Source organism: Mauremys reevesii, linkage group 11 (genome assembly GCF_016161935.1).
Source record: "Mauremys reevesii isolate NIE-2019 linkage group 11, ASM1616193v1, whole genome shotgun sequence".
In the NCBI taxonomy this organism is placed as follows: Eukaryota; Metazoa; Chordata; order Testudines; family Geoemydidae; genus Mauremys; species Mauremys reevesii.
This window is the reverse complement of record NC_052633.1, coordinates 7,336,898-7,352,165: the sequence shown is the minus strand read 5'-3', so window position 1 is coordinate 7,352,165 and position 15,268 is coordinate 7,336,898. Positions and strand designations below refer to the sequence as shown.

At 40.8% G+C, this 15,268-nt stretch overlaps 1 protein-coding gene across 3 annotated transcripts in view; it reads right to left on the bottom strand.

Annotated features, from left to right (window-relative positions):
* USP40 (ubiquitin specific peptidase 40) overlaps positions 1-10,472 on the bottom strand; it is a 63,524-nt gene extending 53,052 nt beyond the window's left edge. For 2 of the 3 annotated variants that reach the window (XM_039494170.1, XM_039494171.1), the window contains exons 1-6: positions 10,200-10,470; positions 9,028-9,246; positions 7,816-7,883; positions 6,736-6,849; positions 5,726-5,890; positions 4,839-4,985 (exon numbers count right to left, since the gene is read on the bottom strand). In XM_039494170.1, coding sequence (XP_039350104.1) covers positions 4,839-4,985; positions 5,726-5,890; positions 6,736-6,849; positions 7,816-7,883; positions 9,028-9,226 — 693 coding nt within the window. In that variant the 5' untranslated portion in view covers positions 9,227-9,246; positions 10,200-10,470. Of the gene's footprint in view, positions 1-4,838; positions 4,986-5,725; positions 5,891-6,735; positions 6,850-7,815; positions 7,884-9,027; positions 9,247-10,199 lie in introns of all 3 variants that reach the window. The other variant, XR_005586107.1, reaches the window with a different exon arrangement.
* Between the last annotated feature and the right edge of the window lie 4,796 nt (positions 10,473-15,268).

Below are 15,268 nucleotides of genomic sequence, written 5' to 3'. Positions count from 1 at the left end.
CTTGTGCCCTCTGCAGACATTTACAGTCAGGTGATGTTAGTATAAAATGCCACCAACCATGATCTGATTCCAAGATTCAAGAATGAGGTGATTCTTTGCTTGTCTAGCTCTTGTACAAGTGAAGTTACACTGATCTGTAAATTAAGCATACCTGACAAAAATAAAGACACCTTGATTTTTGGCATCAGTGTTTGGACAAGATTGCTGGTTTGCACTTGCTGCTTACAGAGCAGCTCTCAGCCACCTCTAAATTTCTGTGAAAACTTAAGTATTTCTGTTACAAAAAAACCAATGCTGTCCTATACAGAAAATATTTGAAACTATTACTAAATATATTCAAGCAGATATGAATCTAGGTCAATATTTACCATTGTACATATACACCAGATGCAATATGAACTTCATGTTTATAGTATCTGAACACAACGACATCTGTTAACAAATTCAATTAATACTTAACTTGTAAGTTAGAGGTATTTTGCAAAATACATCTACTGGCATATTACACATACATTTCATATGTTCTATATTTTAAAAGTTAAAAGAAGCTTTCATATAGTGTACAAGATGCATTAAACATGTATGGTTCTCACCCTATAAGGGTAACAAGTCAGCTTTTATAATAGTTAACCTGTCTGCTCAACACAGGGAAACTTGAGATTGTTTTCCCTTTTGCTGATCAGTCCATTTCCTATTTCCCATTTCCTGATTCTATGCCAACAAATTAAAAATTCTGGACACAATATTTTAAAATTCTGCAAATTTTATTTGACAAAATAGCACTACATAATCATGCCAGTTTCAATTTTGGTAATTTACTTCAAAATACCTGACAGCAAGTATATCTGTAACAATACAGACACACACAAAAATTCCCCCAGGAGTAGAGAGTTAAAGAAACCCTTATGACAACCCAGTTCCTGCTTCTCTGCCTCCCCACCCCCGGCCCAGACACTCACACCCCCTATCAGCCAGCTGCGGGTCCCCCCGGCACAGACACTGACAGACCCTACTTCCTAGGGCCCAGGGATCCAGAGGGAAAAACAGCCTGATGCTGGGTCCTGGGCTTGCACAGAATTTCTTGCGCACCGCTACCTCCGTCCTATAGGGCAGTGTTTCCCAAACTTTTATGGCCACAGAACACTTTTTAGCCGATTACAGAACACTTATATTATTTTGTAGTCATTTGGTTTTCAAATAAAAAAAAACTGCGTTATTTATGCTCTAATATATTTTATAAAACAAAGCAAAAATACAAATTTAAAATAACTTGAACTAACAATTTCTAACTGGAAAGTGCGTATAAAGTAGTACAAAAATCAAGTGCAAGAGTCAAAATTAAAAACAGTGTTCTACTTAAAAAAAACTGTTTTTATATACACACAAACACCAAATTAGATTTTTACTAGGAAAATCTATTTTATAAACAGAAATACAGAATTGGATTTAATGGGATTGGTGTTTATGCGTTTTTCTATCACAAATTCGCTTAATATTAGGAATAATGCTGGAAAGTTGAATCCTCATGTCAGGAGCAGCATCAAGTCTATTTGGGGGAAGGATAGCTCAGCGGTTTGAGCATTGGCTTCTAAACCCAGAGTTGTGAGTTCAATCCTTGAGGGGGCCATTTAGGGATCTGGGGCAAAAATCTGTCTGGGGATTGGTCCTGCTTTGAGCAGGTGGTTGGACTAGATGACCTCATGAGGTCCCTTCCAACCCAGATATTCTATTCCTATATTTGGTTTTTGTTGCAGTATAATACGAAAATCTCATCTCACACAAATAAGTTGCAGCAAAAGGAAGGAGCACTCAAACTGCACATTTAGCCACATTAGGGTACTCTTCTATTAGGCTGCTCCAAAAATTATTCAGCAGAAGATCCTTAAACTTTTGTTTCAAATCAGAGTCAGAAATTAAATCAATTAGGCTTTTATAATCGTGCGCATTAAAGCCGATTGGTTTGGCTGTAATTAAAAACAGATTTTGAACCCAAGCATTATCATCAGTAGTTGAAGGAAAATATTCTAATAAAGAAGCCTGCAAGTCACGCAAGTGCTGTAAAATGGTGCTGGAAACTTCTTCATGGACTGTAGAATTTACTTCAGTCAGAAATTCATGTATTGTAGGGAAGCAGTCGAAGTTATTCAGTTCTACAGAAGATGCCCAGAATTCTAGTTTCTTTAACAATGACATTTTATCCATTGTAGTAAAAATGGTCATATTCTTTCCTTGCAGCGACAGATTAATTTCATTTAATTTTGCAAAAATATCTGCAAGATATGCAAGTCTCATTAGCCCCAGGAATTTGTCAGAGTCATTAAATTTTCATCCTGAATTATCTGAAGTGACGAATACCAGTAGTTCACTACGAACCCAAAAAGCCTCACAAGCACTTTTCCTCTGGATAGCCATCTCACTTCCATATGTAAAAGAAGCATTTTGTGCTGACTACCTATATCCTCACACAGAATTTTAAATAACCTGGATTGAAGTGGTCAAGATTTGACAAAATTGATACTTTATACTGCTCCATCGAGCACAATCATCAGATCTGCTGGTATTTTTTTTAACTGCAAATGCTTGTCTGTGTAGAACACAATGGCTCTTAATGCTTTCTGGTGCCACACTTATGATTTGCGTTACAACTGTCTTCATCTTCCCGATCATTGCAACATCAGTACACACATCAATACATTTTCCCCAACTAATTTCATGCTTTCCGATAAAATTGTTGATGCAGTTGAATATTTCTTCTCCAGTCATGTTGCTTTGCAGAGATTCACCTTGGATAACTCACTAGTACTAACACATTTTTCGGCAACAAAAGACTGTGATTGTTCATCCTCACTTTGAAGTGTCACAATATTTTGCTCGCTTATTTCGGCCACAGTTGGAGTACCAGAAGAACTTGCTTTTCGTTTCAAAGTTCCTTCTTTTAGCCACAAATCCACGGTGATTAGGTTTAGTAACAATATTTAGAAATACTGATTTTTGTCAAATTTTGTTTGTCACAAGTATTTATATTGTTTCGAGCGAAGCTAGTTTAGTTGTGCTTATCACACACACGGTAAAGACCCACAGGTTTGATAGTGTTGCGTGAATATGTTATATTCAACATGGCGTAAAGAGAATGGTGTGTGCATACCGCTGCAGTTCACACAGCCTCGAGCGGAAGTGGTACAACGTCACTAACTGAAACATGCTCGAAAGGGATAGACGTTAACATGCTTGTGTGCCACATTCAATTTACACCATGATATTCAATATGAGATCTATCAATACCCGGAAAAAGTGTTTTATGTTAAATTATAGTAATTCAAAAAGAGTTGTCATCTATGCTTCAAATATGCCAAATTTAAAATAAAATAAAAAATTACAGACCCTTTTTTTAAATTACGATTCTTTCACAGAACACTTATTCACATCGTGTGGAACACAGTCTGGGAAACGCTGCTATAGGGTATGCTGGGAACCCTCCAGTTCCCTCCCCTTCCTGCTGGCCTTGTCTTCTATTTGCGAGCAGGGCTCTGACAGGTCCAGCAGCCCCTAGTGTCAGTCAACATCTTTGCAGCCCATTTCTGTGGGAGGGGAAAAGGAAACTGCACGCACATTAATTTCTGCAAAATTCTGCACTGTGCAGTGATGCAGAATACCCCCATATCAAAGGACAGAAATGTTGGCGGCTCAAAGAGGTTCAGCCAATGTATTTACAACTATGTTACTCCCATGGAGGTGCAGACAGCCCCAGCACAGAATCAGGACCAGAAGAAGCATGAAAAGAGAAGAGTGTACTCCAGTTCCAAGATTAGAATATTGGTCAAAAAGCAGCTTTATGGTTCAGAAGGTATGTCTATACGGGAAAACTTGGAAGTATATGGCAAAGGCATTTAACAACTGGTTTAATCTAATTCTGTAAAAAGTCCTAGGAAACACTCCCATTTGCCAGGGAAATTTTCGTAGCCTTTGAGGAGAGGATTCGTCAAACCCTGCCCAGAGCCATCAGTCTTAACTAGAAATTAGATTCTTTCATAATCTACTTTTAACAAAATTGTTTTCACCAGACAGTTGTGGCCTTCTGATCTACTCCAAGTTGTTTAGCTGCAGCTTGTCCTGGCCATTCTTGCCTCGAACCACAATGGGGATTATTTTGAGGTGAGCGAAGAGATCTGCTCTTCCACACTGACAGACTCATTCAGAAAAACCTTATAATTTGCTAAGCCTGAATGAACACTTGGATGCTAACTCAGACTAAGTATCAGAGGGGTAGCCGTGTTAGTCTGGATCTGTAAAAGCAGCAAAGAATCCTGTGGCACCTTATAGACTAAGAGACGTTTTGGAGCATGAGCTTTCGTGGGTGAATACCCACTTCGTCGGATGCATGTCATCCGACGAAGTGGGTATTCACCCACAAAAGCTCATGCTCCAAAACGTCTCTTAGTCTATAAGGTGCCACAGGACTCTTTGCAACTCAGACTAAGCTATTATGTGTTGAAGTGGTGCTGTAAATCACTGGAAGATTATTACTGATGATGAATTGATATTTCGTACTGCCCAAAACTTACTCCATCCATCCAGGACCTAGTAAGAAACTGCAACAATGTACATATTAACACAAGACACAAAATATTTTACAAATTTTAACCATTTTCATACGAGAGGGGAAAAAATGTGAGGTCTTTTCACATGTTCTCCACTTAAGGTGATTGCTATGAGTTCATATGTTAATCAATTTGGCAGAGAATGCCAAAGCCCTCCTTAATGTAAAGTATCAATGCCAATCTTCTCCAAATTCCTGAACTGCTGTCAAACTGGGTGCTATGGACAAGGTAACCCATTACCTTTGCTGCTTCAACCAGTTTGTTGCACGCTCCACATCGGTACAAGTTATCATTTTCAAAATATTCCTCTTCCACATACATGTTCCACAGGGCCTCCTCCAAGCCAGATACATCCTTGACTGCCACCGTTAGATCTAAAAAATCCTCCTATACAACAGTACAGTAGAGAACAAAAGCCAATACGTTGTGTAAATGAGGCTAGATTTTGATATTTGGTATACTACAGCACATTTGCGTGCAGGCACAATAGCAGATTTATTAAATATAAAGAAACACACTAATGTAAGTCATGCATCTGAATTAAAGAAATTTCTCTCATCACTTTATTTCAGCAATACTATTATTTGTAGGATTTAAAACAAAAAAACTGTTTATTTCCTCTTTCATAATTTAGTTTTGTAAGAAGTCCTGGTTGTAAAAAACATAGATTAGAAAAAGTAAAAATAGATGGTAAAACATGAATGAAACAAATGGAGTTTCACTGTAGTAACATCATTACTTACATCTCTAATCATATCTACCATTGGAGATACACAGTAACTCAGCTAGAAACTGCCGAAGTGCTACTGTTTTCTTCCGATGACTCATGCCCTCACTATAGGTATAGCTTAGAAAATACCAGCCAAGACTCAGTATGAACAAATAAGCCTTGAATATTTTCCATGTGTTTAGAAGTCTGCAGAGTCCTAACCCATAAAAGCTGCATAGTTCCAATAAATTGATTATTAGAATGGTCAAAATATTTAATTAACTTGGAATATTTTATGGGGTTAAGCAAGCATTTACACATACAGAAAATTTAACATCTTCAATAAACCATAACCTGCTTAACAAGTTGCCAACAATCTATGCTATTAAACATATACAAAGCTCTCCTAGGAATTTACCTGTCTCTCACTGACATTCTTGCATTCCTTACAAACAATCTGGTTAACAACAGTCCCATGGTACAACCGATTAATAAGGTCATGGCCAGAAGTCCCCACAAGGGAAGTTTCCAAAGCACTGAACAGAATCCGATTTAACTCTTGTACATCATGTTGTCTCATCTCCTGCAAGACAACATAAGACACATTTTTTTAAAAAAGGGTTTATTAGTGCAGTCTCCTGCTTTTCATATGATGATGACTAAAGCATTTTCTAAAAGCAATAATCAAAAGTTACATTAGAGACATAACAAAGGCCTTAAGAGGAAGCAAGATACAACATGAGAGTTGCCTACTGCCAAGAGAGGAATACTGTGCTAACTTAAAAGTGTTTTTCCCCCCACTTCTTTCCAGTCTTAATTTACTTCCATTATTTCTGCTACAAGCGTACATAACATAGGCCAGGTCATACGCTCTACTCCCACAGAACTCAGTGGGACTATTCCCTTTCATAAAGTAAGTGCCTAATTATTTGAAGGACTTGGAGCCTTAAGTCATCAGGCAAACAGTAGTGCTCCAAAAAAATGAAAAACTACAGAAATATTTTTAAAATATATTTTATATCTGTAGAAACCCATTTTCTTGTTCTCCATAGGAAATGGTCAATGGAGATATAGCTATCTCATAGAACTGGAAGAGACCCTGAAGGGTCATTGAGTCCAGCCCCCTGCCTTCACTAGCAGGACCAAGTACTGATTTTGCCCCAGATCCCTAAGTGGCCCCCTCAAGGATTGAACTCACATCCCTGGGTTTAGCAGGCCAATGCTCAAACCACTGAGCTATCCCTCCCCCCATTTGTGCTTTCAATGGGGATGCAGACAAAAACAGAATAATATTTGCCAAATTAAAAATATATTTCCCGAACTTGAAAAATTCTAAACAGGTCAAAATATTTCAAGTCTCCAAGAGTCATCCTCTCTCTCTTTTGGAGGAAACTCTTACAAGCTGTGTCCTTAGATACCATACTGTACCTCATTGCTGTTCCATCCAAAGCTCTCAGTGAGGTCTGTGGTAGATGCAGCCTGCTGATCTAAGAGCAAAAGCTGAGCAAATAATCGTTGTAACTGTAATGGAATTATTCGAACCTAAATGTTTAAAAAAAAAAGGGTTTCAGGAAGCAACTTCAAAACCAGTACTTTAAATAAAATGAATTAGGATTTAGCACAGAAGTGAGAATAAGCCACCATCAACCCAGGAGCACTTATGTTCTAATTATAACTTGGCCTACTTCACAATTCTATAAACAAGGATACATCTTTCGAAAATCTATATAATTGTTCATCCTTAATGAATTTAAATTTCTCAGAGATACTTATTTCAATGGTGGTAAACTAATATACAGAAAGAAAAATAATTAACTTAAATTTAATCTATCATAATATAAACATTAATTTTCTTTTGTATTTTGCACATTTTAGTACCTCAAAAAAATCAAAACAAATAAATAAATAAATAAAAAGAACATGGCCTTAGGAGATTTAATTAAATCATAGCTAGGACAGCTACCTATTGTAGCTTTGATTTACAAAGAAAACTCACTTCACCAACAACTTGTTTCTATCACTTTAAACAGAGAATACAGAAACAAAATCTGTGTTCCAAAGCTAGTAAGCATTTTAAAAATAAAAATTAGGCACCATCCTGTAATGTCTTGTGCATAGGTAGACCACTACATCTGCGAGGCTCCAGAAGGATGCAGCAGTCCCACAAACAAGAAAGAAGTCACAGAATTGGAGCCTTAATTAGTAAGAAAAAAAATATGGAACAGTACTGTAGAAGTTTTGGGCCTGCTCTTGCTCCAACTGAAGTCAGAAGGACTTTTGCTATTGGATTCTATGGGAGTAGGATCAAGATCTATAATATTACTGCAAAATAACTGATGCACCGGCTTTCACCAGTGCACAGAACGGAACGCATTGACAAACCAAATTCTTGGCTTCACATAAATTATATTTCCCAGTGTGGTCGAAAATTGTATTCCCTCTTGATCCAAACCCTCATTTTTCCAAATCAACCTACAGCAGAGGATAAATAAGAGTAGATTTTAACACCTTTACATCTGGTTTATTGATATTTTCCAGAGAACCAAGTTCTTCAGGGCCTAGGGAAAACAGTGCTTCTGTAATGGAAAAGGAAACATGACTTTAAAATAAAGAAGCTTTACATTCATATGCATCGTATTTTAGTTTATTTGTATGAAAAGTTATCATGCTGTCCTGTTAGCAATCAAAAACATACCAGGAAGTCCTTAAGTATCTTAAGAAGTTTATTCCTGAAAGATATTTTCACTTTTTTTGTACCAATTTATTTTTCCCCCATCTAAATTAAATACCAATATTAAGAAACATACAAATGGCTAGATGTCTTGAAGCATTGCTTCTTCATAAGTTAATGGTTATGTGAAAAGTGAATGAGAGGCAATGGCCAAAGTGAAACTGCATCCTATTTTAAATAAGAAGTTTTAAGCACATTTGTGTCTCTATGATGTGAATTATACATAAAATAGCTAGACGTGATATATGTCTTTTTGCAGAAGTGAGAGGTGATAACTTTATGGACCACCTGCTCTTTGTTTTCATCTTGCCTGCTACAGCTTATCTGGAGTGAACAGTGCTTTTGAAATTGGCTTTACATTAGTAATGTTTTATAAATAACTGACAACAACTGTCAATGCAGAATTTCTAGTAAAATATTGTTAATATGACATGTTGCTGGTAGAGGCAAAAGCAGGGACTTTTGCTCTTTTGGACAGAGAGCTTTCTACAGTTTTGACAGGACTTTCTCTCTGTTCTGATTGGCTATTTGCTCCAATCCTACCCTCCCTCCACAGTCTCGCCACTTCAGCTTTACTCCATACCTGCCCCTCTTCTTTCCTGCCCTTCCCTTCTCTTTTATTCAGCATATCCCTTCTTAAATGAACCCCCACCCCACCCCAAAAAAGGGGGGGAAACGTGGAACAGTGTTTGCTGCCATCACATCTTTCACTCTGCTAGTGTGTTCTACTCCTCCCTCCACCCTGAGTCTGTCTGGTCTACTTAGCTTGACAGCTCTTTGGAGGGAAGGACTGCCTTCTTCTCTGGTTTCAGAGTAGCAGCCCTGTTAGTCTGTATCCGCAAAAAGAACAGGCGTACTTGTACTCCTGTCTTCTCTGTGTTTGTAGCTGGCACAATGGGGCCTCACTCTTGGTTGGCCTTAGGCACTACTGTAATAAACATGGTTAATTTTAAAGTTACTTTAGAAAGTCATATTTTAAGATACAGTACCTCTAAATTCTGGCGTGAAATGCAAAGTCTGGAGAAGGGAATTGAGGTAGCAGGTCCCACCCTGATTTTTGATACCACTTAATTTGGTGAACTCCCTTGGAGCGGGAGGCTCGGTATCTTTGGACTTTGATTTCTTCCCTTTTCCACATTGATTATTTGACACAAAGGAAAAGTCCTCTTCAAATAAGTCTCCAAACATTGTGAAGCCACAGTATAGTCCTTCAGAGATCCAACATAAATCACCATTCAGCACAAAAACTACAATATTAATTGGTTATGCAGTACATGCTAATTTAATCTTGAGCATAGTATTTCCCAAGTTCTCAGCCTGGGCCTAACTATGTCACCAATGAAATCACTAATGCCTCCATTCTATCTAGTCATCTATTGTAAATCACAAATATCAACTTTTAGCTATAAATCAAGATAATCTTAAAGTTTTTATTGTTTTTGTACTTTTTAATGTCCACAGATTTCAGTTCCTGGACCTTTTGTAATTTTATTCCAATCTTAGTGACCAAAACCTTGTCTATACACAAACTCGCACCAAAATATCAGCTTTTATGTATGCTGTTGCAGTTTAGTTTCAAGTCTGTACATGGACACTTATTTTGGAATAAAAAACACCCTATTTTGATTTTGGTAAAAACCGGGCACGTCTTCCAAAACAAGAGGGTCCATCCACAGACTTGTAACCAAATAAACAGTATCAATCAAAACCAAGTTTCAGAATAGCAGCCGTGTATGCAGGAGTGTGTGTGGTGCTTGGAAGTGGGTGTTTAGACAGCGCCAAGACAATGTAATTAGGCTTGGCAGAATGAGATCTTTTGTTGTGGTTACAATTTCGACAGAGATCGTCATTTTAAAGCCCCCTCCCCCATGTGTATCTATGTTGTGCTCACGGCTGCACAAAGTCACGGGTCTGAACCAGCCCCGTGCCCGGGTTTTGCGGGGCGAGGCGTGGCAGGGCCGGAGGGGAGGGGGGGAGCCCCGCAATCCCCCCCGCGCCGTGCCGGGCAGGCAGGACGCAAACGCCCCGGGGCCGCGCAGGGGAAGACGCGCCACAGCCCCCCCGCGACGTGACGGGGAGGCGCATCAGCCCCTCCCCCCCGAGCTGCAGCTTCCCGGCCCGCGACAGGGGGCTCCGCGGGGGAGTCCCCAACCCCGCTCACCGCTCACTGCCGGGACGGGGAGCCACGCTGGCGCTGACACCGGCACCGCCGCCAGCTCGCCGCCGCCATGGTTGTTTTGGCTCCGTTGTCAGCCGGCTCCCGCGGGGCCCGATGGGAGTTGGAGTCTTTCCCTGGGCGCCCGCACCGCCGCCTCCCGCAGCCCGGACTACAACTCCCACAAGTCACCAGGCCACGCGCCGGCCAGAGTCCGCGGCCACCAACCAACCAACCAACGCTGGGCGTCCGCTAGGGAAACTGTGGGTGGCCCCGCAGCACCCTCGGTAGCGGCATATGACCGGAAGCGGCGGGCGCAAGGCCCTCTGGGAGGTGTAGTTGACTAGGAGTGGTTGCCGCAAGGCCCTCTGGGAGGTGTAGTTTCCTGGGAGTAGTTACCGCATTCCCTGCTGGGAGATGTAGTCTCTCTAGCGAAAGCTGGCTTCTCTCTGAGAATTAATCTCATGAGGAAAAAATTCCAAAAATGTGGTACAAAGACTCCTAAAATGCCACCCCACCCATCCCTTCTCATCACAGGCAAAGGCTGTCCATAGGCTGTCCCCACACACCAAACCCTTATCAACATTCCCTAAATAAATTCTCATAGGCCCTGGGTCTGTGTCTCTCCCAGCTGTTGAAACTAGTTTGTATCAAACACACGTGTGGCCAAGTCCTGCAGTGTTATCCTGAGTCTTGTGATATTTAGTGATTTTCTTAACAACTCAGTTCCTGGAGGTTGCAGTAGAATCTCATCTCCCCCTATTCCCCACCACCCCCCTTCCCCCTTACCACACGTGCCATAGGTTGTCTACCCCTGCTATACTGCATTGGATCAGGATTAGGGAAAACCTATCTAAAATTATCTCATCCTTCCCAGAGACTAATTTACTGTTGAGGGAGTGAAATAAATTGAAGATCATTAATGGAGCACTGCACCACTTAATGGCAGATAATTTAAAAAAGCAAGCCTGTGGAATGTGTCACCTTCTGCTGTCAGGAGCCACTATCTTTCCTGAGGAGAGCTTCGATGTCATCACTCCTCTTAGGAACAATGGGAGGCAGTGCCCATTCTCAAAGAGGGCTTAGTTAAGGACACTTGCAGCCTCATTTGATTGGGAACAATAGGATAAAACAGCCATATGGAAGTCTCTATAGAAAGACATTATTTATCAACCTCCCCTGAAGGGCAAATTTCAGTTATGAAGGATAACAGCAAAAATTACTATTAACCTTTTAAAAAAATCTTCAACTGCACCAGTACATGAGATCTCAATGAGCTATAACTAGATAGGAAGTTTGGTGAGCCTGTGTTATTTTTTACGATGATCAACTGAGGCAAAAAAGATTGTCTGCTCTCTCCTCCCAACATCAAAACACCTCCCTCAAGCAATGCTGCTCCCATTATTAGACCCCATCCCCTTAAACAATACTGCACAGCAAAACAATTCTCCTTCCCTTAAAATAATGCTTACTCTTCCTATCACCCATGCTGCCCCTACCTATTTGTTCCTCTCCTGCTAGCACAGGGGGCCTGGGCCTCCCAGCTCCTCCACCTACCCCTTGGCCCCTGTGTGTCCTACCCTATCCTTAAAATAGCAGCAGCTCAGAGGCTGCTCCAAGCCCCTCCAGGCCCAGCCAGTGGACTCCTTTGCCTGCTGAAAATCTGCCAGTTCCCAAAGCTGTTCCACCTCTCCTATTGTGTTGCAGGAACTGTTGTCCCTGGACTCCTCTACTCAGAACTGCTCAAGAGGAAGAAATGACCAAACATCTCAGGGTTCAAGTGAAAACCACAGATTCCTGATGTAAGCAGAGTTTGAATGAGCTCTCCTCTGACATCTAGTGGTGAGCTGTGGAAAAGACTTCAGGAGCTGATCTCATTTGCATGGACACACCTACCCTGATTACCTAGGTGCTCAGCATGATAGGATTGCTTGCCCAAATGATCACTTGTTGCTGAGGCTAGATCCAAAAGGTTATTATCCTTGTTGTGTGAACTGAGGGCAGCAGAACTGTACCTGACATACCCTGATGGAAGGACTCACCCTCAACAGAATGGCACTCGCTAGCTACATGGGTTCCAAAGCCCAATAAGTTGAGAGAGGGAGGGGTTCTCTTTAAAAGATACTGTTTGATACCTCCTATTTTCATGATATAATAAAAGGGTTAGTTTAGACTCAATTGGGAGTCTTGTTATGTGCTGCAGAGCTGAAATTACTGGTACCTAGGTATAAGTATTAGACCTATCTTGGGATAGTGTCTCTATTGCAAGAGACTGCCCAGTATGCACCAGCTGTGAGGCTCTCCCACTAACAGCTGAAATTGCTGAGAGCTGTGTTAAAGGGGGGGCTCTGAAGATATCTTGGTGAGTGGCTAGCCAGGTGGCTGGTGGAGAGGAATGGCAAGTGACCAGCAAGGTGGCTGGTGGAGAGGTGTGGCAAGTGGCCAGCAGGGCGGCTGGTAGAGAGAGTCAGAGCAGAGCCCTACAGAGATGTGTGGCAATCAGCCATTGGGGTGACAAGCGAGTGCCAGAGCAGCTCACTCTGGAGTGTGTAAGGTGCTTCCTGACTCCCCCCTTCCACACAGGGTGGGAGGTGAACTCTGCGGATGAACCTCTGAACTTTGGGGCTGCACTGGCCAAAGACAGCAACTGTGAGTGGAGTGCAGAGAAGGGATGGGCACGTTAAAGGAACTTTTGGGTTTCTGGGGGAAGTATTGCCTCTGAGAGGCACCCAGGGGGTGGTGTGTAATTGTCTCAGGTCATGTGATGGGGGCTTGAGCTGGTTTTGTGTTGTATTATTGAAAAGAAACCCCTAGATACTGAACCTGACCCTTGTTGCTGCAGGCTTTACCTGGCAGAAGGATTACACCTAGAACTAAGAAGGATGACAGGAAGTCTCATTAAAGCAGGATTAATCCAGTACATTGGAACTGTGGTCACCATAGGTAATGAGGATGTCTCAGTGTGCATGGGGCCATATGGCAGCATCCACAATTCCCAGACATGTTCCCAGTAACTTGGGTGCAATAGGATAGCTGGCAAGATCTTCCGTGAATGTACCATCACAACCATAGTTTGGCCCGGTAATAAGGGAAGAGAACAACCCCATGCATAAAAATGGGTGTAAATCTTCTGTTCAAACTTTTTTGTTGATGAAAAATTGGCATTTAGACTAAATGAAATTTGTGGTGTCTACTTTCCATGGAAAATTTTAATTTTGTCAGAAAACCAAGTGCTCGAAAAGAGACATATTTCACCCAAAACACAAAATATGACAAGTTGGCTTTGTAGCCATAGTGCCTAATGGGAGTTGTAGTTGAGTTTCCTCATGTCCCCATTTTCTCTATGAGTGGGTCTCTCCAGCCAGGCTACATCTCTCAAGATGCACTAGCTCCCCTCTCCAAGAGGGAACCCTGATGCATTATGGGAGATGTAGTCTGACCTGAGACCCTGGCCTACAGAGGAGAATGGGTGCACCAAAATTAAAACGTCTATGGAGGTACTGAGGCAGTAATCCCTAATTGGAATATTTCTGTTTTGGGACAAAAAACTTGAGTTTTAGATTTTTTTCATAGAAAAGTGTAAATTTTCCACAGAAACAAACTCCATTTTCTGACTGGACTACCCAAAAGTTCATAGAAACATAGAAATATAGGGCTAGAAAGGACCTTGAGAAGTCATCTAATCCATTCTTCCATGCAGAGGCAGGACCAATTATACCTAGACCATCCCTGACAGGTGTTTGTCCAACATGTTCTTAAAACCTCCAATGACAGATTACACAACCTCCCTTGGAAGCCTATTTCAAAGTTTAATTATCCGTATAGATAGAAAGCTTTTTCTAATATCTAACCTAAATCTGCCTGCAGATTAAGTCCATTACTTCTTGTCCTACCATCAATGGGCATGGAGAACAATTGATCACCATCCTCTTTATAACAGCCCTTAACATATTTGAAGACTGTTAAGTCCCCCCTCAGTCTTCATTTCTCAAGACTAAAATACCAAATTTTCTTAACCTTTCACATAGATCTGCTTCTCTAAACCTTTTTATAATTTTTGTTGTTCTGCTCTGGACTTTCTCCAATTTGTCCACATCTTTCTTAAAGTGTGGTGCCCAAAACTAGACACAATTATCCAGCAGAGGCCTCATCTATACTCTCCAAGTACAGTGGGACAATTACCTCCCATGTCTTACATACAACAGTCCTGTTAGTATACCCTGGAATGATATTAGTCTTTTTTCACAACTGTATCACATTGTTGGTTCATATTCAATTTGAGATCCACTATGACCCCTAGATCTTCTTCAGCAGTACTACTGTCTAACCACTTATTTTCCATTTTATATTTGTGCATTTGATTTATCTTTCCTAAGCGTAGTACTTTGCATTTGACTTTATTGAATTTCATTTTGTTGATTAAAAGCCAATTCTCCAATTTGTCAAGGTCTTTTGAATTCTAATCCTATTCCCCAAAATGGTTGCAACCTCTCCCATTTTGGTGTCATCCACAAATTTTATAAGCATACTTGTCTTCTCCATTTTTCAAGTCATTAAAGAAAATATTGAATAATACCAAACCCAGAACAGACCCTTAGAGGACACTGCTAGATAGGTAGGTGACAAATCTGAGGAACTGTCACAGATTGAAGTGTCACTAGAGGAGGCTTTGGAATTAATTGATAAACTCAACATTAACAAGTCACCGGAACCAGATGGCATTCACCCAAGAGTTCTGAAAGAACTCAAATGTGAAGTTGCAGAACTATTAACTAAGGTTTGTAACCTGTCCTTTAAATCGGCTTCGGTACCCAATGACAGGAAGTTAGCTAATGTAACACCAATATTTAAAAAGGGCTCTAAAGATGATCCCGGCAATTACAGACCGGTAAGTCTAACGTCAGTACTGGGCAAATTAGTCGAAACAATAGTTAAGAATAAAATTGTCAGACACATAGAAAAACAAAAGTTGTTGAGCAATAGTCAACATGGTTTCTGTAAAGGGAAATCGTGTCTTACTAATCTATTAGAGAACAAACATGTGGACAAGGGGGATCCAGTGGACATAGTGTACT